Below are 24,178 nucleotides of genomic sequence, written 5' to 3'. Positions count from 1 at the left end.
TTAACCCTTTGATGCACAACATATTGACCCCCCTTCTAATGCACAACATGGGTCAAAAATGACCCGCATTCATTTCCCATGTTATTTAATGCTGCTGTGTGATTCTGTGCTCTATCTTTTGATATCAACTTATTTTATGATTGAATATTCCAAGTATTATTTAAATATCTTGTTTTTGATAACAACAGACCATTATTTCCATTTTGCCTCTCATACTTTATGAAGAAAAAACGTTTTTGTATTATTACATAGCTAACTACTTGGCTAAGTGGCTTGCTTAACTTACTACATAGCTAAGAAGTTAGCTATGTAGTTAGCTTAGCACGCTTCTTAGCTAAATACTTAGCCAAGAAGTTAGCTAAGTAGTTAGCCTAGCAAGCTACTTAGCCAAGAAGTTAGCTAAGTAATTTGATTAGCAAGCTACTTAGCCAAGAAGTTAGCTAAGTGGTTAGCTAAGGAGGTAGCTTAGCAAGCTACTTAGCTAAAAAATGGATATGGGTCATTTTTGACCCATGTTGTGCGTTAGAAGAGTAGTGACACAAAAAGGGATTTTATTAAAAAATAATAATAAAGGAAAACATGAAATTAGGATGTATGATGATAAAAAACAAACTAATTGAGGAAAACCTGGAATACTGAATGATGAAAATAATTTATTGCACAGATATAGAACATAAAAACGCTGTCGGGTCACTTTACACCCATGTTGTGCATCAAAGGGTTAAAATCTAAACAAAATGTATTTCCATATGATATTTTTGTAAGAAACAGGGAGCCACTGGAGAGATACCAAAGAGCCACTTGTGGCTCTGGAGCCGCAGGTTGCCTACTTCTGCTTTAGGCCAAGTTGAGGGGTCCAAATTTCCAAATTTATCACAATTGAGGGATTCATATCTGCTTTCACACTCCTAATTAGACCTCTCAATACATCAACCGTGTCCCCGTCAGCATTTCAACCAGTCTCCGTCCTGTGTTTACCTTCACTGTCAGGCTAAAGTTTCAGCTGTCCAACAGCTACCATGATCTCATCTTTGCATTCACCATGAGTCAAATTCTCTTGCTGGAACCTGAGGGAGGTGAACTGCAAAACATTTCCAGTGTCAAGCATGTTGGCTAAGAAACACCGGAAACGCTCTGTGCCAACATGTGTCTGATCACTTGTTGCCACTTGAATTTTAATGACAGGTTATAGCCTCCATAGTTTCAATAGAGTCTCTTGTCTCCATGCAGATCATCTAATGTTATGAAACTCTCCAAGCTTCACAAAGGTCATGCATTTTCCATCACATATCTTCTTTAGTTGTCCTGTTTTTATTGCAAATAAAAGCTGATAAACTTGACAATGGAGCAATTAAATGTCTCACAGTATGGAACCCTATGATTAGCTGACTTGGTGCAGCTCTCAATGGTGTCGGCTTTACATAGAAAATGCACAAGGGAATGCCCGACTGACTCCATCTGACGCAATTTGGGAACTCCAACGTGCACACCGATACCAACTTCATCTTCCACTCATCCTCTAAACCACAAGTGCGGAAGAGTTGCTCAAGCCCCTTCACTATGTCCTGTGCCTGTTCCATTCACACCAAATTTAATCAATCCAAGGAAATCAGAGTTTAACTCACAGTTGCAAGACAAAAGCCCCTTTCGTCATGCCGTCTTGCAAAATTGCAGGAAAGTTCTGTGCTGGCTTTTTGCCATAGGGCATTCATAGTGATCCCACGAAGGCGTGATATTCTGCCCTTTCATAGTGCAGTCATGCGTCACGGAATGAGGTGGGAGGAGACGATAGTGACGTGGGACAGAGCAGCAGCAGTGCTGCACAGTAGCACAGTGCTAACAGGCTAACAGTTAGCTCTGTAGCAGTACAGTGTGTATGTGCTGCAGCAGCATGTGTTCACTTAGCGGCCTCCGTTTGTTTACAACTAGCACTGGACACTGTGCACAGTTAGCAATGCCGGTTTGTTTACGATCAGTAGAGGACACCACGTGTACAGTTAGCATGCCTGTTTGTTAACATTAAGCGGTGAACACTGTGCACAGTTAGCGATGCCGGTTTGTTTACGACCAGCAGAGGACACCACATGTGCAGTTAGCATGCTGGTTTGTTCACAATAAGCAGCAGACACTGTGTACAGTTTGCAATGCCGGTTTGTTTACGATCAGCAGAGGACACCACATGTGCAGTTAGCATGCCGGTTTGTTCACAATAAGCAGCGGACGCTGTGCACAGTTAGCGATGCCGGTTTGTTTACGATCAGCAGAGGACACCACATGTGCAGTTAGCGATGCCGGTTTGTTCATAATAAGCAGCGGAGGCTGTGCACAGTTTGCGATGCCGGTTTGTTCACAATAAGCAGCGGACGCTGTGCACAGTTAGCGATGCCGGTTTGTTTACGATCAGCAGAGGACACCACATGTGCAATTAGCATGCCGGTTTGTTCACAATAAGCAGCGGAGGCTGTGCACAGTTAGCGATGTTGGTTTGTTTACGATCAGCAGAGGACACCACATGTGCAGTTAGCATGCCGGTTTGTTCACAATAAGCAGCGGACGCTGTGCACAGTTAGCGATGCTGGTTTGTTTACGATCAGCAGAGGACACCACATGTGCAGTTAGCATGCCGGTTTGTTCACAATAAGCAGCGGACGCTGTGCACAGTTAGCGATGCCGGTTTGTTTATGATCAGCAGAGGACACCACATGTGCAGTTAGCATGCCGGTTTGTTTACGACCAGCATAGGACACCACATGTGCAGTTAGCATGCCGCTTTGTTTACAATCAGCAGAGGACACCACGTGTGCAGTTAGCATGCCGGTTTGTTCACAATAAGCAGCGGACGCTGTGCACAGTTAGCGATGCCGGTTTGTTTATGATCAGCAGAGGACACCACATGTGCAGTTAGCATGCCGGTTTGTTTACGACCAGCATAGGACACCACATGTGCAGTTAGCATGCCGCTTTGTTTACAATCAGCAGAGGACACCACGTGTGCAGTTAGCATGCCGGTTTGTTCACAATAAGCAGCGGACGCTGTGCACAGTTAGCGATGCCGGTTTGTTTATGATCAGCAGAGGACACCACATGTGCAGTTAGCATGCCGGTTTGTTTACGACCAGCATAGGACACCACATGTGCAGTTAGCATGCCGGTTTGTTCACAATATGCAGCGGACGCTGTGCACAGTTAGCGATGCCGGTTTGTTTACGATTAGCATAGGACACCACATGTACAGTTAGCATGCCGGTTTGTTCACAATAAGCAGCGGACGCTGTGCACAGTTAGCGATGCCGGTTTGTTTATGATCAGCAGAGGACACCACATGTGCAGTTAGCATGCCGGTTTGTTCACAATAAGCAGCGGACGCTGTACCCAGTTAGCATGCCGGTTTGTTCACAATAAGCAGCGGACGCTGTACCCAGTTAGCGATGGCGGCTGCAGTGAACAGTGACTGGATGACTGTCGGACCAAGTGGGAGGTGTGTGTTAGACGTCCCGTTTATAGTGGTCCTGCTTTCAACAGTCCCACCAATGTTCCTTCTCTGTGACCTCTGGAGGCAGAAAAATTGGTGGGATCATTTGATCCCGGCATCCCGCTTCGGGCGCGTTCATAGTGGAGGCGAGACGTTACAGAGCCGTAAATATCTCGGCATGAAACAGCTCTATGAAGGAGGCCACAATGTACATGATTTCCTGCTCCAATATAAAAGGCGCTGCTATATTGGGATTTTCACGGCATATTTTGGGCCACATCTCTGTACCATTGTCATCTGTTTGGAGCCTAAAAATACTAAAACCAGAGAAAAAGTATAAGCTTGCTTAGTGGCAGTATACGCTAGATGTAAAGTAAGCTAAATGCTTGGCTGGACACCTGTTTCTAGAACAGGTTGGGTTACAGTTTCAGGTTTTACATATCAAGCAGCAACTGAAGATTAACAGTGATAAGACTACTGACACACTGAGTTTATGTCAGGACACAGGCCCATCCCTTTAATTCTTCTGTATATCTATTTGCATTTAAACAGACTCATAATCTTAAAAATCCTCATATCCTGGACACACACCCACACATTCTTGTACTTCTATCTTTGTGAGGACCCTCATTGGAACAGTGAATTCCCTATCAAGGTTATAATAGTTTTGGATTTTTCATTAATTTTATTTTTACTTTCGTTGTGATTTTTTTGTTTTTAATCTCAGTTATTTTTAATGAGTTTTTAGAGTGAGTTTGCTCGTTTTATTTTTAGTTTTTTTGGAAAATGCTTAGTTTTAGTTTAGTTTTTATTAGTTGTAGTTTTTTGTAATGGGGTATTTGTTGGGTGGGAGATTAAAAGAGGTCACAGTAAATGTTTCCTTTATTTCCTTTGTCTGATCCATCTTCATTATGTATGAAAAAAGTTGACAAAGAAGAAAACGAAGGACATTTTCACTATAATTTTAGTTAGTTTTGTAACCACAAAATACAGTTTCAGTTAATTATCATTATCATGTAACCTTTAACCCTTAAAACAAAGTCTGAAATCTCAAAAAAGTCTTTAAAGAAGTGAGGACCGGTCGAAATGTCCTCACTTGCAAAAATGTCCTCACTCTGTTGGTTAAAAACGTGTTCTGGTCCTCACTATGTATGAAGTACAAGAACACACACACACACACACACACACACACTAGCCATTCGCTTCATACATTGGCACTTAAAATCACTCTGCAGACACACACACACACACACACACACACTAGCTGTCCTGCTGGATGAGGTCTTTGGCTTTCTGCAGGTTGTGATCGACGGCGCCGTCTAAGAACTGAACCCAGGTCAGCTGGGATTCACCGCACACGTGGCTCGACCTGTACGGGTGAGAGGGAGTAGAGGTTGTGACAAAAATAAACAAAGACATTGAAGAAAAGTCTGATATTTGTATTGTAATGATTAAAGCTGGTGATCATCATTCATGGGAATGAACTAACAGAGAGGCTGCGTGGCTGTCATGATGAAACTGGAAGTTAGAAAGCTGACGTGGATCTAATAAGATGAACTGATCGGACTTGTCTGATTTAAAGATGCACTACCCACATGTTTCACAGACCTCCTCTCACACACACCTTTATGAGGAAATTTGTATTTTTAAAAGGCCACAACTGATTCCAGGCTGATTACACAGCAGTGTTTGTATTAGGGATGTCACAATACCAGAAATGTCGTACCCAATTCAACACCACTGTTGGGATCCAAGGTTATTATAGTTAACGAAAACTAACGAAATAAAGAAAACTAGAATTGAAAATACATTTTCGTTAACTGAAATAAAAATAAAAACTAGAGTTTTAAAAAAACAATAACTAACTGAAACTGTATTTTGTGGTTACAAAACTAACTAAAATTATAGTGGAAATGTCCTTAGTTTTCGTTTTTTTTGTCAACTTTTTCCATTCATAATTCAGTGTTTCTATTTAAACATGCAACACATGGTGAATATGTTTACTGAGACTGGGATGTTTACACTAGAACCAAAATACAAAACACCCAGAACTGTAAGAGTTAATAACCTTATTGAGGCTGAGGTGGATAAACAAAAGGAAATGAACGCACATACAAATTACCCATTACAAAACCCATTACAAAAAAAGTAAAACTAACACTAAAACTAATAAAAACTAAACTAAAACTAAGCATTTTCAAAAATAAAAACTCAACTAAAACTAGAAAACTCACTCTAAAAACTAACTAAAACTAAATGAATTTGAAAACAAAAATTCACAACAAAATTAAAACTAAAACTAATGAAAAATTGTTGGGATCACATGCAAGCCACAGATGAATTCTGTTCATTTGTGCATGCTGAACTGACTTTAATGGAAACTGTAGCAGCTTATCTACCAGCCTGTGTTCCCCCTGAGGACAGGCCTGGAGGCTCTTCCCTGTTCTCTGAACTCTAGTTTGTGGTCTATTCAGATACAGCCACACCTAATGCATCAGGATCTTGGAGCCAACAGAGCAAATACTCTGGGAAACAAACTGTACCCAACAAGGAACCAATTATTCCAGCTGTTCCCTGCCTTCTTCACCAAAGGATTGCTGGTAAATGGTAAATGGACCTGCACTTATATATCGCTTTTCTAGTCGCTTTGCGACCACTCAAAGCTCTTTACACTACAGACAGCGCTCATTCACCTGTTCACACACACATTCATACTGGTGGCAGAGGTTACTCTAAATCAGGGGTGTCAAACTCAAATACACAGTGGGCCAAAATGTAAAACTTGGACAAAGTCGCGGGCCAACATTGATATTTATTGAAAAAAAGGACCTAAACAAGTTCAAACGAAATGGAACAAGCAAAGCTTGATGTAACTTAATATTGCAAACATGCAAAATCGAATATCAAATAAAACAAACAAACACATCAATGGCATTAATTTCTTCAATAAAATTTAAATAAAAATCGTATGTCCCTTTATTTTATATGCGGCCTTCTTTAAATTTAAATTTAACAGTAATCTTTTTCCACAGGCTAAAAATAAATGTGAGAATAAAATAACAATAATAAACCAAATGACTAATTATAATATCCTTCAATGAATGTGCAACCATTCAAGCCTTGGACTAGCAAGAAAAAGTGCATAAAGACAACTTTAATTGTTGCTCAGTTTGCTCCACACTGATCTACTGTGTTCAAGCCAAAACACCAGCAGAGCATTATGGGATTTGTAGTATTATTTGCGCTGTATAATACCGGCGGGCCAGCTCTGGTTATCATTTGGTATTTCCTCGCGGGCCAAATATAATTATACTGCGGGCCAAATTTGGCCCACGGGCCAGAGTTTGACACCTCTACTCTAAACGGTGCCACCTGCCACCATTGGGAATTCATTCACACACTGATGAACGCAGCATCAGGAGACATTTGCGGTTCAGTATCTTGCTCAAGGATACTTCTACATCTAGGCTGCCATGGTCGGGGATCGAACCACCAACCCTCCGATCAATGGGCAACCACTCTACCACACAGCCGCCCAATAACTGCTGCTCTCCTTTCCCCTAATTATTAATCCAAATTGATAGACAGATTTAGGTGAATTGGCTATCTTTATTCTGTTTTCCAGAGTGGTGGCCCATTTCGAGGTATCATTTATTATATAATTCATGATTATTTATGATAATTATTAATAATTCTGATAGCCTTCTAAACACACTTTGATTTAAAGGTATAATATGCAGGACATTTCAAATTTTCTCTCTCCTCTTAGTGGAGTGGCTAAGTGATATAATCGTTCAGTTTATGATACAAGCGTGAAAATTGGCATGAACACTCTCCATGGGTCACTTAACAAGAAAATAGTCCTAGACATTTGAAATTTTAAGATGGCGGCCATTTTTCAAGATGGTCGACACCTTAGTGAAGCAGTTAAGTGATATAATGGTTTATTTGGTGATACAAGCATACAAATTGGCATCAGCAGGCTCTGTTGGTCACTTGACAATAACCCACCCACAGTTACTTGAAATTCCTAACTAACTAACTGCCATTAAACATGCCAAATAAATACTAAGGGGTGGGGAAACACAGTTGTGGGGGTGGACGGACGCCTTTGTTTTGTGGACTGATGAAACATTTTCCCAGAAGTGTCATGGGGTGTGTGAAGGAAATTTGTTTCCTGCATGGTGGGACAGTTCCCACATGGTGGGAAGTAGGCGGCGACCTACTTGGTATTCAAGACACAAGGCATTGTGGGAACTGACTTTGTGAACTTAACAATTCTAACACCATGACTGAGGGGAACGTGTTGACCAGTGGGGTCTGTCCTGATGTGATGTTTAGGGCAGGAAGATAGGGCTGCATTGAGTCTTACTAAAGAATCAATGCTGGGAATTGCAACAGACATAAGTCGAGCGGTGTACGGGACTTTGTTGTATTGTGAAAGAGTCATTTGGGATTTTGCGGTGTATGGAACATGAATGTACTAATAAATTGTGCTGAACAGAGTATTGAGTGCTTTGTTCTTGGCCAGCTCACCCACTAACTTAGTGCAATTGACCAGAATTGCCACGACAGGTGCCAGGTTGCTCTTTGGCAAACTTCAGGCATGCAGTGATGTTTCTTTGGAAATCAGCGACTTTCTCCTTGGTGTCCTGCCATGGATGCCACACCTAGGTGTGGTAGACTCCTTTTTAAACCATACATAGTGTTGCATGTTCTTCATGAAAAATGCTCTTTGGCAAACTTCAGGCATGCAGTTATGTTTCTTCCTCCGTAGTGTCCTGCCAAGGACACTACACCTTTTCAATTTTACTTGTGTGGCAGACTCATGACTAGAAATGTTAATCAGTTCCAATGACTCCTTCCAGTCTTTACTTGTTACACTGGAATTCTTTTTTACCTCACTGAGCTTTCTGCGTTGTGCCTTTGGAGTGAACTTGGGTGGCGCCCACTTCTAGGAAGAGTAGCCACAGTACTAAATCGTCTCTATTTGTGGACCATTTGTCCAACTGTGGACTGGTGAATACCTAAAGTCTTGAGGTTACTTTGTAACCCGTTACAGTCTGATGCAATAAACAATTCTTGATCGCAGGTCTTCGGAGAGATCTCTTTTTTGCGAGGCATGGTTCACACGGGCAGATGCTTCTTGTGAATAGCAAACTCAAATGTTTGAGTGTTTTTTATATGTCAAAGTATCTCTACACCTCACTCAAATCTCATTTTATTATTAGGACTTCAAGTTTGCTAACTCTTGACTCCAATCAGCTCTTAATGGAGTCATTAGCAAAATGTTCACTTTTTCTACTAGCATTAAGAGTGTCTCATATATATATATTCAATAAAACATGGAATATTATAATTGTTTGCATGGTATGAGGATAAGTACGTTGTGTCCATAATCAGGACTTAAATGCAAATCAGATCACATTTTATGACAAATTAATGCCGAATTAACTTTTCTTGTAACTGTATATTTGGAACAAAACTAGTTATTGGGCCATCACAAATTCAGACCCTGGTTGCCATGGGGCTGATGGTTTCTAAGCACTACTAAGAACAGAAGTGCTTGCTATCCAATCATTGAAATTACTAAATCTCCAAAATGACTAAGGTTTTTGAAGACAAATCACAGCATGGATTTTATGTTGTTACAAAAGTCTGGGTATATTGATGTAATATTCTGGAGGGGTTTGATCATTTTTATACATTCTTGATATTAGAGAAATGCCTAATTCAGCAACAAATGTATGTAACAAATGGCATCAACTTGTGGAACATAGTTGAGCATGGACCTCAGACTTCAACTTCAGAAAGAAAAAATGTAATGTTCTTAGCCTGGATAAACCTTAATAGGTTTATTAGATTCACAGTGCTAGGCTGCATCTCAAATTAATCTTCAGGTTTACAGTTTTCAGATGATGTACACCACTTTAATGTGGCATTTACTGTTCCTCCAATTGTCTATACAATGGGGCGGGAACTTAAAGCGGTTTTAACTGTAGCACTTGCAAGTACAGTTGCGTGTTAACATAGGCCATGTTACATTGCTACACTTTGATGTGTGGGCTACAACTAAGTTCATGCCTTAACCCTACACTTAGTCCGATCTTTCATCCAATGCCATTTTTACCCTGTACGATCTGTACACCACCCGGTTAACTAAAACTACTCAGAGAGTTGTCGTCTGTTCTTTGACCAACTTTACAATTGGCTGACACTGAACCCCACTCTGAGTTTAACAGCAGTCATATATCCCAGTGTGCCCTGGTAGTGCAGATACTCACTCTTGTCTAATCTGTCTGTGATCAACAAATCAACACAACTGTATTATGATGTGTTAAAACTTGTTCTTTAGAATAATCTAAAACCCAATACATTTCTATGAGAAAATTGATCTTTTGAGGATCAAGGTGGCGGCCATCTTGAAAATAGAAATTTCAAGTGGCTGGGAGTGTTTTTTTTTGTCAACCTAAGTAACTATGGGTGGCTTATTGTTAAGTGACCCATGGAGACTGTTCATGCCAATTTTTATGCTTGTATCACCAAATAAACCATTATATCACTTAACTGCTCCACTAAGGTGTCGGCCATCTTGAAAAATGGCCTCCATCTTGGAATTTCAAGTAACTGTGGGTGGGTTACTGTCAAGTGACCAACAGAGAGTGCTTATGCCAATTTGTATGCCAGTATCACCAAATAAACCATTATATCACTTAACTGCTCCACTTAGCTGTCGGCCATCTTGAAAAATGGCCGCCTTCTTGGAATTTCAAGTAACTGTGGGTGGGTTAATGTCAAGTGACCAACAGAGACTGCTCATGCCAATTTGTATGCTAGTATCACCAAATAAACCATTATATCACTTAACTGCTCCACTTAGGTGTCGGCCATCTTGAAAAATGGCCGCCATCTTAAAATTTCAAATGTCTCGGACAATTTTCTTGTTAAGTGACCCATGGAGTGTGTTCATGCCAATTTTCACGCTTGTATCATAAACTGAACGATTCTGCCAAAAATGAGCACTTAGCCGCTCCACTATCTGTGTGCAGCAGCGTCTACTCTTTTCCAGTCTCTTTTCTGAGAAGTTATTTGCAGTTATTTGTCTTGAACAGCCTGTAGTCTGCCTCACATAACTCTGTTTCTATTCAATAAATGATCTCCTTGTACATAAATACCTACATAAACCAAAAAACAACCAGGATGATGTTGTGTTCCCTTGATGAGCTGGGTCGTAGCAAGTTGTATGAAACTCAAAATGTGTCTCAATTAAAAAAACAAAACAGAATCATAGCATCTTACCTGATAATCCCCAGAACTTTCTTTAACAGAGCTGCCAATTTTGACACCTGTAAAGAGACAAAAACAATAATTTATATGTTTAACTTACTATTTAATTATAGGTTTCTTTAGATTTATATGTTCTTTATAGAAATGTTAATGACTACCACAGGCTTCTCTAAAAATACTCCCTGCAGAATTTGCATTTCTTACATTTGTGTTGAAGCAGACATGCTGGGGCGTATAACTCCATTTATCAGGAACAGTTGGCACAAACACCTGATTGTATCTCTGCCAAAACAATTCAACCATCCACAACTTGACATTTGGTGACAGCCACACAAGTCTGGTTCTGTTCCAGTGAGACTTAAGCTTTTAACAGACACTAAACCAGTTTGGTTTCTGTGTCACTTTGATGAGGAAACAAATAGCTGCTGCTGGTCTTAAGCTGATGAAATCCTAATAAAAACCTTTTAGTGTGTTCTGTGGATTGGAGTGGACAATGTGGACATTGTTTTTAACCCTTAGCCTAATCCTACGCTGCTAATGCTATTTAATGAGGTCATATTCACATCAGATAAACCAAAACTATCTGCATGTCTTGATATGCAGAAGAGTCAGATATCAACTGTGTCAAATAATCATTTAAAAGACAGCTTTGATGCACGCCTTCAGCTTCAGGTTTTGTTTAGTTCAGGGGGGAAATAATCACTGCTAAGAACTTCAAAAATGCAATAAAAAATAAAAGATGATGGGCATGACTTAAAGGAACACTCCACCGTTTTTTCATATTAAAACATGTTATTCGGGTAAGTAAGACGAGTTGATACAGACCTCTTGCGTCTCAATGCGTGCACTCAATCGCCCTGGCGCGCGGCGCCACTTGGCTAGCACTTAGCTTAGCCCAGTTCATTCATTAGGATCCAAACAGATGGACAGTTAGAAGCGACCAAACTCCTCCACGTTTTCCCTATTTAAATACAGCTACACGAGTAGTTAAACGACCAAGTATGGCGACACAAAATAAAACGTGGCGCTTTTCTAAGCGGATAAAAAGGATAACTATAATGTATGGCGGAATAGCACTTGGGACGCTTCGACTCGGCGCAGTAATATCATCACTCCTGACGGAAGTGAGAGGGAGCGGAAGTGATGATATTACTGTTTGGGTCCTAATGAATGAACTGGGCTAAGCTAAGTGCTAGCCAAGTAGCTCCGCGCGCCAGGGCGATTGAGTGCACGCATTGAGACGCAAGAGGTCTGTATCAACTCGTCTTACTTGACCGAATAACATGTTTTAATATGAAAAAACGGTGGAGTGTTCCTTTAAGGTTATTTTCATCATCAATAAATCTGCATAATTTCCAGGCTGAATGGGGATCGTCTGCTGGCTGCATGTGTCCTGACCTCCACTGTTGCAAGACACGTTTTGGCCTCTGCAGCGCACGATGAGCGTATCAAATATCACATTTGTATTGTACATTTGTTGCACCAGTGTAAACAATACTTTCCATCATCAACCGTGACGGTAATCAGATCGTCCCAGATACTTTAACAATCCTGAATGACTTCATGCATGAAAAATCTATCTGGGACATCAGGTCTTAGTCTGTCTGCAGGATGGCAAGCAAACAACTTTCAGAATATTTGTTTTCTGTGCTGTATTTCTTTCTCTTCACCTGTCTTCCTGTCCTGTCATGTTGTTTGTGTTTTTTTTATACGTTTTGGACGGGTTGATGGCTAATTGTGTTGTGCAATGACAATTAAGGCTTCTGATTGTGATTCTGATGCACCCAAAGTAGATTTTGTTGTGATTTAATTGCAATACATGGATCAAAAGTATGCTGAGATAACTTCAACGTGATGCAGATGCATAAAAGTCTCATTTTTTAGCTCTGTCTGCAGGATGGCAAGCAAACAACTTTCAAAATATTTGTTTTCTGAGCTGTATTTCTTTCTCTTCACCTCTGTCTTCCTGTCCTGTTCACCTCTGTCATGTTGTTTGTGTGTTTTTTATACATTTGGACGAATTGATGGCTAATTTCATTGTACTACTCTGTGCAATGACAATAAAGGCTTCTGATTGTGATTCTGATGCACCCAAAGTAGATTTTGTTGTGATTTAATTGCAATACATGGATCAAAAGAATGCTGAGATAACTTCAATGTGATGCAGATGCATAAAAGTCTCATTTTTTAGCTCTGTCTGCAGGATGGCAAGCAAACAACTTTCAAAATATTTGTTTTCTGAGCTGAGTTCGGATCCATTTGCTAAGCAGGACATTCTCAATCGGACACTTTTCTTGTTAGTTTATTGTTTAGTCCAGGGGTCGGCAACCTTTAACAAAAGAGCCATTGTTGTTGTCTTATTTTGAGCCTTACAAGAAAGATAAAACAGCCTAAAACTGAGTCTAAATTAGCCTTCTAATATGTCATAATGAGCATTTATTTATATGTTTTTGTCACGATGTAGTGAAGACCCAAATGCAAATGAGGCAGGACACCGAAGAAATATCTCAGGAGATTCAAATCGAAAGATATCTTAGCTAGGGAAACTCAAAACTAGACTTGAAGTTGGCTAAATTAAGAGGTTATGCTGGACTGTAGACTTTCGTAAACTATGACCAACAGCTGACTCAAGTGTTTTAAATAAAATGTCTACGAAAAAAAAAAAAATCACAACTTTGAAAAAGCCCATTGGGTCATGATCACGTTGCTTTTTCCTCCGACAAACGCTGCAAAAACCCCAAGCATGCTCAGTTGGATAAATGACTTAAAACTTAAAAAAAAGTGAGAAGCGTGAGAAGAAGAAACATTTTGTAAACGTAGTGGATTAGGGGTTTTTTTTGCATTGGCACATTATCTGTGCAGGATAATTTATAGGCAGGAGCTGAACTCATGCCAATCCATCAAGGCCTGAGAACAGCATGACATTTAAGGTTTTTTTTGCATATCCACTGGAAAATAGGAACCACAAGATCAAACCACTGAGAATGGGTAAAGCATTTCAAATCTACTGCCAAAATTTAAAGGATATGTGTAGTGACTTGCTTTATTAACGGCTGCTCAGTTCCATTGGAAGTGATTGTGTATGTATCTGTGTGTGTGTGTCTGTGTGTGTGTGTGTTTGTGTGTTACATTGTCCTCGACTCCACTATAATCCATGGGCGGGTAGAGGCAGAGAGCCAGATCATCAACACTGAGGAAAAGCAAAAGACAGGTGTCAGTTTACTTATCTTTAAGTTATTGCTAAAGTGTACGAACCCTGAAATTAAAGTATACCAATGACTAGCGGCTAGCCCTGGGAGTATAACTCACAATGATGAGTGGACATCTTATAGTAAGTAATGAAGCTGATAAACACTATCAATCATTCTAAGACAGGGGTCTCAAACTCAAATTACCTGGGGGCGCTGGAGGCAGTATCAAAATGACCAAAAAAAGACACAAAACTACTAAAAAAAGACACAAAATGACCAAAAGAAGACACAAAATTACTAAAAAAAGACACAAAATGACCAAAAAAGACACAAAATTATTTTAAAAAAGACACAAAATGACAGAAAAAAACTAAATTACTTTAAAAAGAAACAAAATGACAAAAAAATACACAGAATTACCAAAAAAAAGACAAAAAAAGATTTAAAAAAGACACAATTATTTAAAAAAAGACACAAAATGACAGAAAAAAACTAAATTACTTTAAAAAGAAACAAAATGACAAAAAAAACCAGAATTACCAAAAAGACACAAAATTCTTTAAAAAAAAAGACACAAAATGACAAAAAAATACACAGAATTACCAAAAAAGACACAAAATTATAAAAAAAAAAGACACAAAATTACCAAAAAAAGTAATTAAAGGGACCTTCCACACAACACGGTAAAGTGCCATTCATATAAAACTCACATTAAACTTTCATATCAAGGTGGGGGCCACAAAATATCATCACGAGGGCCACAATTGGCCCGCGGGCCGCAAGTTTGAGACCCCTGCTCTAAGACACTGAGCAGCAGCATTCATGTTCAACAGATCATTTAATGCCTGATGTGTGTGTGTGTGTGTGTTCCTACCCAGGACTGATTTCCTTGCAGATGTCGGCGAGGTCGTCCAGCTGAGCGAGGCGCTGAGCCGTGGTGACGTCACCGTTGGACCTGACGGCCGCCGTCAGCTTCCTGAGAGACGCCGCCGCCGCCTTCATCAGGCCCTGGCAGGGAGCGATCACGCTGCGGTCCTTCTCCGACCAGTAGGTGTCCTGGTTCCCTCGAGGCTCCTGCTCGTCGTTGAGGACGTCGCTGAACGGGTCCTGGCCGTCGGACAGCGCCTGGGACGGGACGATGCAATAAATGGATGTCAGACAGACATGGAAGAGCAACAACGAACAACAAGCCACCGCTTCTGACATCTTTAGGGTCATTTTTTTATGCAGAAATGGCAGAAAATGCTGTTTTCAGTCACTCAAATATTGATATTTTCCTGAATTCCTCTGTTATATATCATATTAAACTGAATATGTGAGTTCTAGAGTGACAAAACTAAACATTTAAAGACTTTGAAGGGATCACTTTAATTTAGACAGAAAAAAACTCTATTACTTTAAAAAGAAACAAAATGACAAAAAAATACACAGAATTACCAAAAAAGACACAAAATTATTTAAAAAAAGACACAAATTGCAGAAATGGCAGAAAATGCTGTTTTCAGTCACTCAAATATTGATATTTTCCTGAATTCCTCTGTTATATATCATATTAAACTGAATATGTGAGTTCTAGAGTGACAAAACTGAACCTTTAAAGACTTTGAAGGGATCACTTTATTCTTCGTTGCCAAAAATAAACTGTTTTGAATAACCAGATCCTGTTAAAAACATTAAATTCTGCTCTTCAGAGACACTGTGAACACTGTGACTATACAACGAAATTGAAAGTGCCACTGCATAAAGTGCATAGTTATGACAATCATAACACAAAACAACATGAGTAAAAACATTTTTTTTTAAATATCGAGCTAAATAAGGACAAAAACAAGAACAAGGACATGTGATGTAATAAATAAGTATAAAAATTAAATAAATGGCTACTGAAAATGCTATAATTTATTTAATTTATAGATGAGGTAGATTGTATGTTTTGCACATATCAAATGTATTGCACATGTCTGTTTTATTGCACATTTTAATTAATTTACTTATTAGTGTTGATAGTTCTGTGTGTGTGTGTGTGTGTGTGTGTGTGTGTGTGTGTATGTGTGTGTACCTGTTCAATTTCCTCTATGGCGTCTTTCACAACTCCAACCTGATCGGACAGAATCACCAGCACGGCTGCTTTATTATCTGATAAACACAAACGTTATTCCATCAATACATCTGTAATTAAAATCTTACAAACCACCAAAACATTAAAAAACTACAGTAAGATCAAAATATAGTACAAACACACTTTCTCCTTCTCCTTTGGGTTAGCAGACTAAGCAAACTTTTCTATGCACACACACACACACACCTAACTAAATGTGGATAACATGACTGGTGTCAAATAAATTACTTTAAAAAGAAACAAAATGACGAAAAAAATACACATAATTACCAAAAAAGACAAAAAAATATTTAAAAAAGACACAAAATGACTGAAAAAAAACTAAATTACTTTAAAAAGAAACAAAATGACCAAAAAAGACACAAAATTACTAAAAAAAAGACACAAAATTACCAAAAAGACAAAATGACACAAAATTTAAAAAACACACAAAATGACTGAAAAAAAAACAAAATTACTTTAAAAAGACAAAAAAATGACAAAAAATACACAGAATTACCAAAAAAGACACAAAATTATTCAAAAAAAAAAGACACAAAATGACCAAAAAAGTATTTATTAATTAAATAATTAGCAGACTAAACAAACTTTTCTATGCACAGACACACACACACACACACACACCTTATTAAATGTGGATAATCTGACTGATGTTTCCAATAAAATAAAGATCATGCAAACAAACAGAAACGTGCAGAAAGAGTTTCAGTGCAACATCACCACCTGCAGGCTTCTGTTCTGTTACTGTAACTTTAAAAATACAATATTGTTGCAGGGTTTGCAGCTATTATTGTGTTTGACTCCAGGAAGCAATCCACTCCTTAAATCTGAATCTTTACATGCTTTATATTTTTAAAAATCCTGTTTTTTTTCCCCCACTGACCTCGTGGTAACTGGGCGAAGTGGTCGCAGGCTGACCAAACACTTCCTGTTGATGTCAGCTGTTCCTGTGACAGACTGGAGGAGGTCAAAGTCAGATTAGAAGAAAAAAAGGGGTAAAATGTAAATAAAAGCAGAACGCAGCAAATTGAGTATACAATATATATACACTACTGGTCAAAAGTTTTAGAACACACCAACTTTTCCAGAATTTAATTGAAAATGATGCAGTTTAATGTCTCAGTGTACTCTGAAATTAATGCACATTTGCAACATTTAAAATTCTTGATTGAGCATGATAGTGTTTTGAAAGTAAAAAAAAAGATTCAAAATCACATTTTATGTTGAACTAAAGGACTAAAAAAAGACACAAAATGACCAAAAAAAGACACCAAAAGACACAAAATGACTTAAAAAAGACACAAAAAGACACAAAATGACTTACAAAGACATGAAAAGAATTCAAAAATGGACAAAATAGCCCAAGACTCCATAGAGTTAAGTTGTTAACCCATTTCTTAAAAAGATAAAAAAAAAAGACAGTTAATCCGTTTGAACATGTTTTAGTTATGTCTGAACTTTTTTGGACTGTATGTGTTGCATGAGCTTTTTTTTTTATTAAATAAATACAATATATATTTTTTATTCCATATTTCTTTTATTTTGTTTGTTATTATTTATGTTGTTTCCAATCAGTATTATTCATTTTTTAGATCGTGTGAAACAAGAATAACAGCATACGTCTCACTATACAAGAAGACAAGAAACATACATAATACATAGAAAAAAAGAAATATTTTAATAGTGTAACATATAAAAGACGGGACAGAAACTGAACTAATGTCATTCAGTTTTGGATTATTCGAAAGAAATCACTTAACTAAATAAAAAATCCAGTTTCAATTTCAATTTGTCACAATATTAATTAAAGTATTGAAATTTCAGGTGTTATGACAATAACAGTTTTTATCACATAAGTTCTCGCGCCGCCACCAATTATTCCTCAACTCTTATATTAACTGTTTGTGTGTCTTTACCTCTGCAGCGGAGAGCTCAGGATGACCTCCACCAGCTGGGTGACGCCTTCCAGAACCGCCACCGTGGCGTCTCTGACCTGCCGACGCAGACTGATACCTGAGACACACACACACACACACACACACACACACACACACACACAGAGACACAGAAACACAAAGAGAGACACACACAGAGACACACAGAGAGACATTAACCCATTTTGACCTAAAACGGCTGTAAAAATGCCTGTAAAACCTCTGATTGGTGATTTTAAAATAAGCCCCTAAAACCTGAAGTTTTCCTGTAAATTCAACAGAAGTGTCAACTCTTCCTACTAAATAATCGATTTTTCAGCCTCTGTAGCAGATAGAAATGAAATTCAAAAAGTATTTGAGAGCTTATAGCTGTTATATCTGAGCTCCCTCCGCTATAGTCGTCTTCACCATGATTTATAAGTTCTGGAAAAGTCCCATGATGCATTGCGACACTCCCACATGCATTCTGGTGCATTTCATTGGCCAAGAGACGGAAAATAGGTGGAAAAAACTACAAATACTACAAAACGACGTATCCGCTTTCCCGCCTTAAATGTTAGAAATGCTGTAATTCTTTCCCGCCTTAAATGGCTTAAAGAGCCTCTGATAACTTGTTAGTTTTGTTTTTCTCTTTTTGCTGCCGTTAGGTGACATTTCCCTTTCCTTTCTTTTTGTCTTTTTTTCAGAGTTTATATAAACGATTATATGGGTTTATTGGAGTGTTTCCTTTTGTTAAATTGCAAACTTGATTAGCTTTTGTAAATCTTTCATGGATTCTACTTTGAGTTTTCTTGTTTTCCTCTTAATCCCCTTTGAGTAGGAACAACAATAAGATAACTAAAAGAAAATATTCATGCATGTGCCCCATTTTTTCTTGCTAACTGACGTACCTTGACTCTTGGGCAGCCAGTAATAGACCGTGGACAGAGTGAGGACGCTCTTCATGATGGACTCTGATAACTTCTCTCCATCCTGCAGAGAGGGAGGAGCAAAGAGAGACAGAAAACACAGTTTGTGTGACTATTCAAGAGCCTGAGAACTATTAGAATGACTTCTTTATTAGCTTTCTAACAGCTCATATATATATCAGGGTTCGTAGACTTTAGCAGTGGTTAAATTCAAGCATTTTTCAAGCTTTTCCAGTATCTTACACCTGTTGTATTTACATGTTTTAGATGAGTACTTACATACTAAAAGGGGGAGATTTCACTGAACCATAGCAACAGAGATGGTGTTACACTTTTAGGAGGAACGCTCTTCATTTCAGATAGGCTACTCATTATTTTTACATTGAACATGTGATTATCTATAGTCTATAGATCAGGGGTCTCAAACTCGCGGCCTGCAGGCCAATTGTGGCCCTTGTGACGATATTTTGTGGCCCCCACCTTGATATGAAAGTTTAATGTGAGTTTTATATGAATGGCACTTTACTGTGTTGTGGGTTGGAAGGTCCCTTTAATTACTTTTTAAAATAATTTTGTGTCTTTTTTGTAATTTTGTGTCTTTTTTTGGTCTTTTTGTGTCTTTTTAAAGTAATTAAGTTTTTTTTCTGTCATTTTTTAGTAATTGTGTCTTTTGTGTCATTTTGATACTGCCTCCAGCGGCCCCCGGGTAATTTGAGTTTGAGACCCCTGCTATAGATGGATATAGTCAGATTACAAGAGAAATACAGTAAGAATTTCAAGCATTTACAAACACTTTATCCAAAATCCTTGAAGCACTTTTTAAAGCTTGAAAATACAACATTTAAATTCAAGCATTTTCAGGGATTTCAAGCACCCGTACCAACCCTGATATATATATATTCCTACTTAACGTTATCTTTGTGGATAATATGATTGAAAGAGTTAAGAGTGTGCTGTAAGTTTTATCTTATTTTCTAGTAAAATACTAATTCTAGTTTTGTTATTTTATTTCTTGTGTATGATGCATGACACTTTTGCAGAGCTTTAAACAAGGTGTCTTGTTGTGGATCATAACTGGTCCCATATAATTATTAGACAATGATCTGACCTGCTGTGATGGCAGCGGGGGTTTGGAGAAGGCCAGGCTGAGTTTGGTGGCTTCCTGGGACACGGTCTTCACCGCCTGGTCTGAGGACGGAGGACACAATTACCATAAAATTTGGTGTATAAGTCGCACTTTTTTTTCCATTTCAAAAGTTTGCGGAACAGGAAGAGTCTTGTTATTAAAAAAAAAGGAAAAAGTTTAATATACTTTTTTTTTAAAAATGTTTAACATTAATTTAAGCTCATGGCTTAGATGTTGTACTATTTCCTTAAGAAGTTAATGCGTTTGGAAAACCGCGATCTGAAAAGTAAACCTACTTAACAGGTTATGTTTTGAATGTTTCAAGTGAAAATAAATGGAAACAGTGTTGAAATAACGTGTATAATGTTTATATTAACAAATAGCAATAGAAAACATTGTTTTCCCAGTTTGAGACCCTGAAAAACGGCCTGCGACTTATATTCCAGTGTGATTTATACACCGAATTTTATGGTACATCACATTAAAAGATCAAACTAAACAAACAGAATGATGATGAATTGGTATTTAATATAAGGGAGGTTGGTTTTTAAACCAAAAAAGAGACAAAATGACCAAAAAAAGACACAACAACAGACACAAAATGACCGAAAAAGACACAAAATGACCATAAGAGACACAAAATGACAAAAAAAGACACAAAAGACACAAAATGACAAAAAAAGACACAACAAAAGACACAAAATGACTAAAAAGAGACTAAATGACCAAGAAAGACACACAAAAAAATAAAAAAGACACAACAACAGACACAAAATGACAAAAAAGACACAACAACAGAAACAAAATGACAAAAAAGACACAACAAAAAACACAAAATGACTAAAAAGAGACAAAATGACCCTGAAAAACGGCCTGCGACTTATATTCCAGTGCGACTTATACACCAAATTTTTACGGTACATCACTTAAAAGATCAAACTAAACAAACAGAATGATGATGAAGTGGTATTTAATATAAGGGAGGCTGTTTTTTAAAAGAATGTTGATGAAGAAACATTTGTCACATAATCTTCAGTTGCTGGAAACAGAATTTTATCTAAATAAATAAGTAGTAGACAGAAAATAAGCATGCTGTTGGTTACAAAACTACTTGTGACATATGACATGCAACAGTTGGTAGCAGAACAAGACATCCAGGGCAGCGAGACGGGAAATGTTATAATTTGTGGCGTCTGAGGAAGATTATGATGGACGATACTCAACTCAGAGTGTCCCAGAAGTTGGAGAGGTCAAACGCTCCATCTGACTCATTGGACTCTCCATCTGTGGAGGAAAAATGAGCATTTGGTAAGAAAAATCTGTCCTCTTCCAGGAAAAATTACCATACTCAAATGCCAAAGTGAAAGAAAACCTTGTACCAAACCCTTCTGAGCCTAAAATGTATGAAAAAACAACAACAACAACAACAGTGTCTCAGAAGTAGGGCTGGGCGATATGGCCCTAAAAGAATATCAAGATGTTTCAGGCTATTTTTGTGATAACGATTATTCTTCACGATATTACGGAATACTTAAAAAGATATAGAAAATGTGTTTTTTTAGTCTGTATACATAAATAAAAATCTAAAATGTAGTGTGAAGTGCAAATCTCAACAGTTGCCAAATACAAAAACGTTTACTCTTGACTCTTGAGTATGAGTAAAATAATAAAAATAACCATTTAGGGGTTTCGGGGGCATATTTTAATGACATTTTGTAAAGGAGAATAAAGGTTCTTGTATGTTTTATTTAAGGCATCTTATTTTGAAAGTCTTCTTGTAAGTTCTGCGGTGGATTCTGTTAACACACCGTGCTCTTATTTTGAAAGCTGCATGTTTTTCGAGACAGAGGGTAAGTAGCTTTTTGTGATTAAAACAACTTTAATTGTTAGCTAATGTTAGCCTTACGCCACTACATCAAGAAGTAGGAATGTTGCCAATATCATGATATGCATTTTTTTAACCATAAAAAAAATATACCGATATTATAGTGAACGATATGATATGGCACACCCCTACTCAGAAGGATTATTTGTATTAACTAAAAAAGGCGAGAGCTGAAATAATAAGGGCTAGGGTTAGTGTTAGCTCATAATTGTTTCAGTTCGGCTCCACATTTGTTATAAATAATTTTAAACTGAATATTTCTGGCTTTTGAAAACATCACATCTGAATCTCAGAACTTGTGATGAGTCACTGCTTCGGACATTTTTTGGTAACTTTTCATGCAGGAATGGCAGAAAATGCTGTTTTCAGTCTCTCAAACATGGATATTTCCTGAGTTTCTCTGTTATATATCATATTAAACTGAATATGTGAGTTCTGGAGTGACAAAACTAAACATTTAAAGACTTTGAAGGGATCACTTTATTCTTCATCGACAAAAATAAACTGTTTTGAATAACCAGATCCTGCTAAAAACAATTTACAATACAAACAATTCCCAATTCTAGCCATGATTGTGCTGATCCCATAGAGCTGCAGGACTTATAGATTTGTATATTTTTATATATTGAATATTGCATATAGACCCTATTTTGTCCTCTATATTCATGACACTTGTGGGCACTTGGGAAAGTCTTGTTTATATAAATTCCATTTTATTCTATTTATTTTTAAACATAATCTTCCAGAAAACTGCTTTTTTTCCCCCCAACTTCTCTTTCTTGTTTTTTTCCCCCTTTTGTTCACATACAAAAATAAATAAGATACATGTTAATTTATGCTTCAAATCAACACGAAAGAGCAGAATGATGGCAGAAAAATAAAAGCAATAATAAAAAACAAAAAAAACCTAGGTGGAGTCAAATCAAATATCAAAACAATAATAAAGGTTTACAAATAAAAGAAAGAGATTTAAATAGTAATAATACAACTTGGAGGGTGTCAAGTGTTCTAAAATTTACAGTTGTTAATTTTTCATGGGATTATATTTAGTATAATAATCCATAAATGGCTGCCATATTGTGTAAAAGGTGTTTATCTTACCTCTCTGGGTGAATTTTATTGTATCTAACTGCAAATGTTTCATTATATCATTCATTAAAGCTTGATAGACTGGATGATTTTTTTTTGTTTCCAGTTTATTAATTGCTTTTTTAATGATTTAAGTCATTATAACTGTGTTTTCGCACAAAAAACATTGTTGAGTTTTCCCACTTATAGCCATTATTGTGCTGATTAAATAGTGTTGCAGGACTTGTATATTGTCATTAAATACAAAGTCACTGAGAGTGAAATGTAAAAAAAAAAAAAAAAAAAAAAGAATAAATAAAAACGGCTTATTGGGACGAACACGTTACGTAACGTTATTATGTCAAACTGCTTCAGAGACTTAAGAAGTTTAACTTACAGAAGTGAAAACCAACGGTTAGCACATTTAGCTTGACACGTGCTAACGGTAGCATGCAGTTAAAGGTTGCGTCACATCTTAAATGTGTCATATTTACCTCTGACTCGGTCTCTGATACACTGGATGGAGTTCAGCAGATTCCGTAAAGGCACAGACACATTTCCAACAGAATTATCAGCACTCATGTCACCAAAGTTTCCTTTATTTAGCTAACGGCGGTAAGATACATGCGTGTTGTGGAACTACAGAACGGCGGGATGTTGATCCGGGGACGATTATAAAGAGAGCACCGGAACTGCAGTCAGAAAAAAACGAATTAAAAGCGCTTTTAGTGACACCTGGTGGCGACATTTGAGTATTAAAACAATAAAAAACTTTCAGGAAATCGGAAGTAATAATGTTTTTTTACTTTATTATATTATTATAATTATTTAGCTAACGGAAGTAGCATACATGCGTGTTGTGGAACTACAGAACGGCGGGATGTTGATCCGGGGACGATTATAAAGAGAGCACCGGAACTGCAGTCAGAAAAAAACGAATTAAAAGCGCTTTTAGTGACACCTGGTGGCGACATTTGAGGATTACAACAATAAAAAACTTTCAGGAAATCGGAAGTAATAATGTTTTTTTACTTAATTATATTATTATAATTATTTAGCTAACGGCAGTAAGATACATGTGTGTTGTGGAACTACAGAACGGCGGGATGTTGATCCGGGGACGATTATAAAGAGAGCACCGGAACTGCAGTCAGAAAAAAAATAATTAAAAGCGCTTTTAGTGGCGAA

General features: G+C 37.7%; 1 protein-coding gene across 1 annotated transcript; it reads right to left on the bottom strand.

Annotated features, from left to right (window-relative positions):
* Positions 1-4,198: 4,198 nt before the first annotated feature.
* ccndbp1 (cyclin D-type binding-protein 1) lies at positions 4,199-23,760 on the bottom strand. The gene is made up of 11 exons (XM_059330255.1): positions 23,485-23,760; positions 21,262-21,321; positions 20,020-20,099; positions 18,894-18,975; positions 17,986-18,082; positions 16,953-17,026; positions 16,010-16,086; positions 14,825-15,075; positions 13,889-13,949; positions 10,772-10,818; positions 4,199-4,841 (listed from the first exon to the last, which is right to left on the bottom strand). The coding sequence occupies exons 1-11, from the start codon at positions 23,570-23,572 to the stop codon at positions 4,733-4,735; spliced, it is 1,026 nt and encodes a 341-aa protein (XP_059186238.1). The 5' UTR covers positions 23,573-23,760; the 3' UTR covers positions 4,199-4,732.
* Between the last annotated feature and the right edge of the window lie 418 nt (positions 23,761-24,178).

This window comes from Centropristis striata, chromosome 3, assembly GCF_030273125.1.
Source record: "Centropristis striata isolate RG_2023a ecotype Rhode Island chromosome 3, C.striata_1.0, whole genome shotgun sequence".
Lineage (NCBI taxonomy): Eukaryota > Metazoa > Chordata > Actinopteri > Perciformes > Serranidae > Centropristis > Centropristis striata.
The sequence above is the reverse complement of the archived record's forward strand: the minus strand, read 5'-3'. Positions and strand labels throughout refer to the sequence as shown.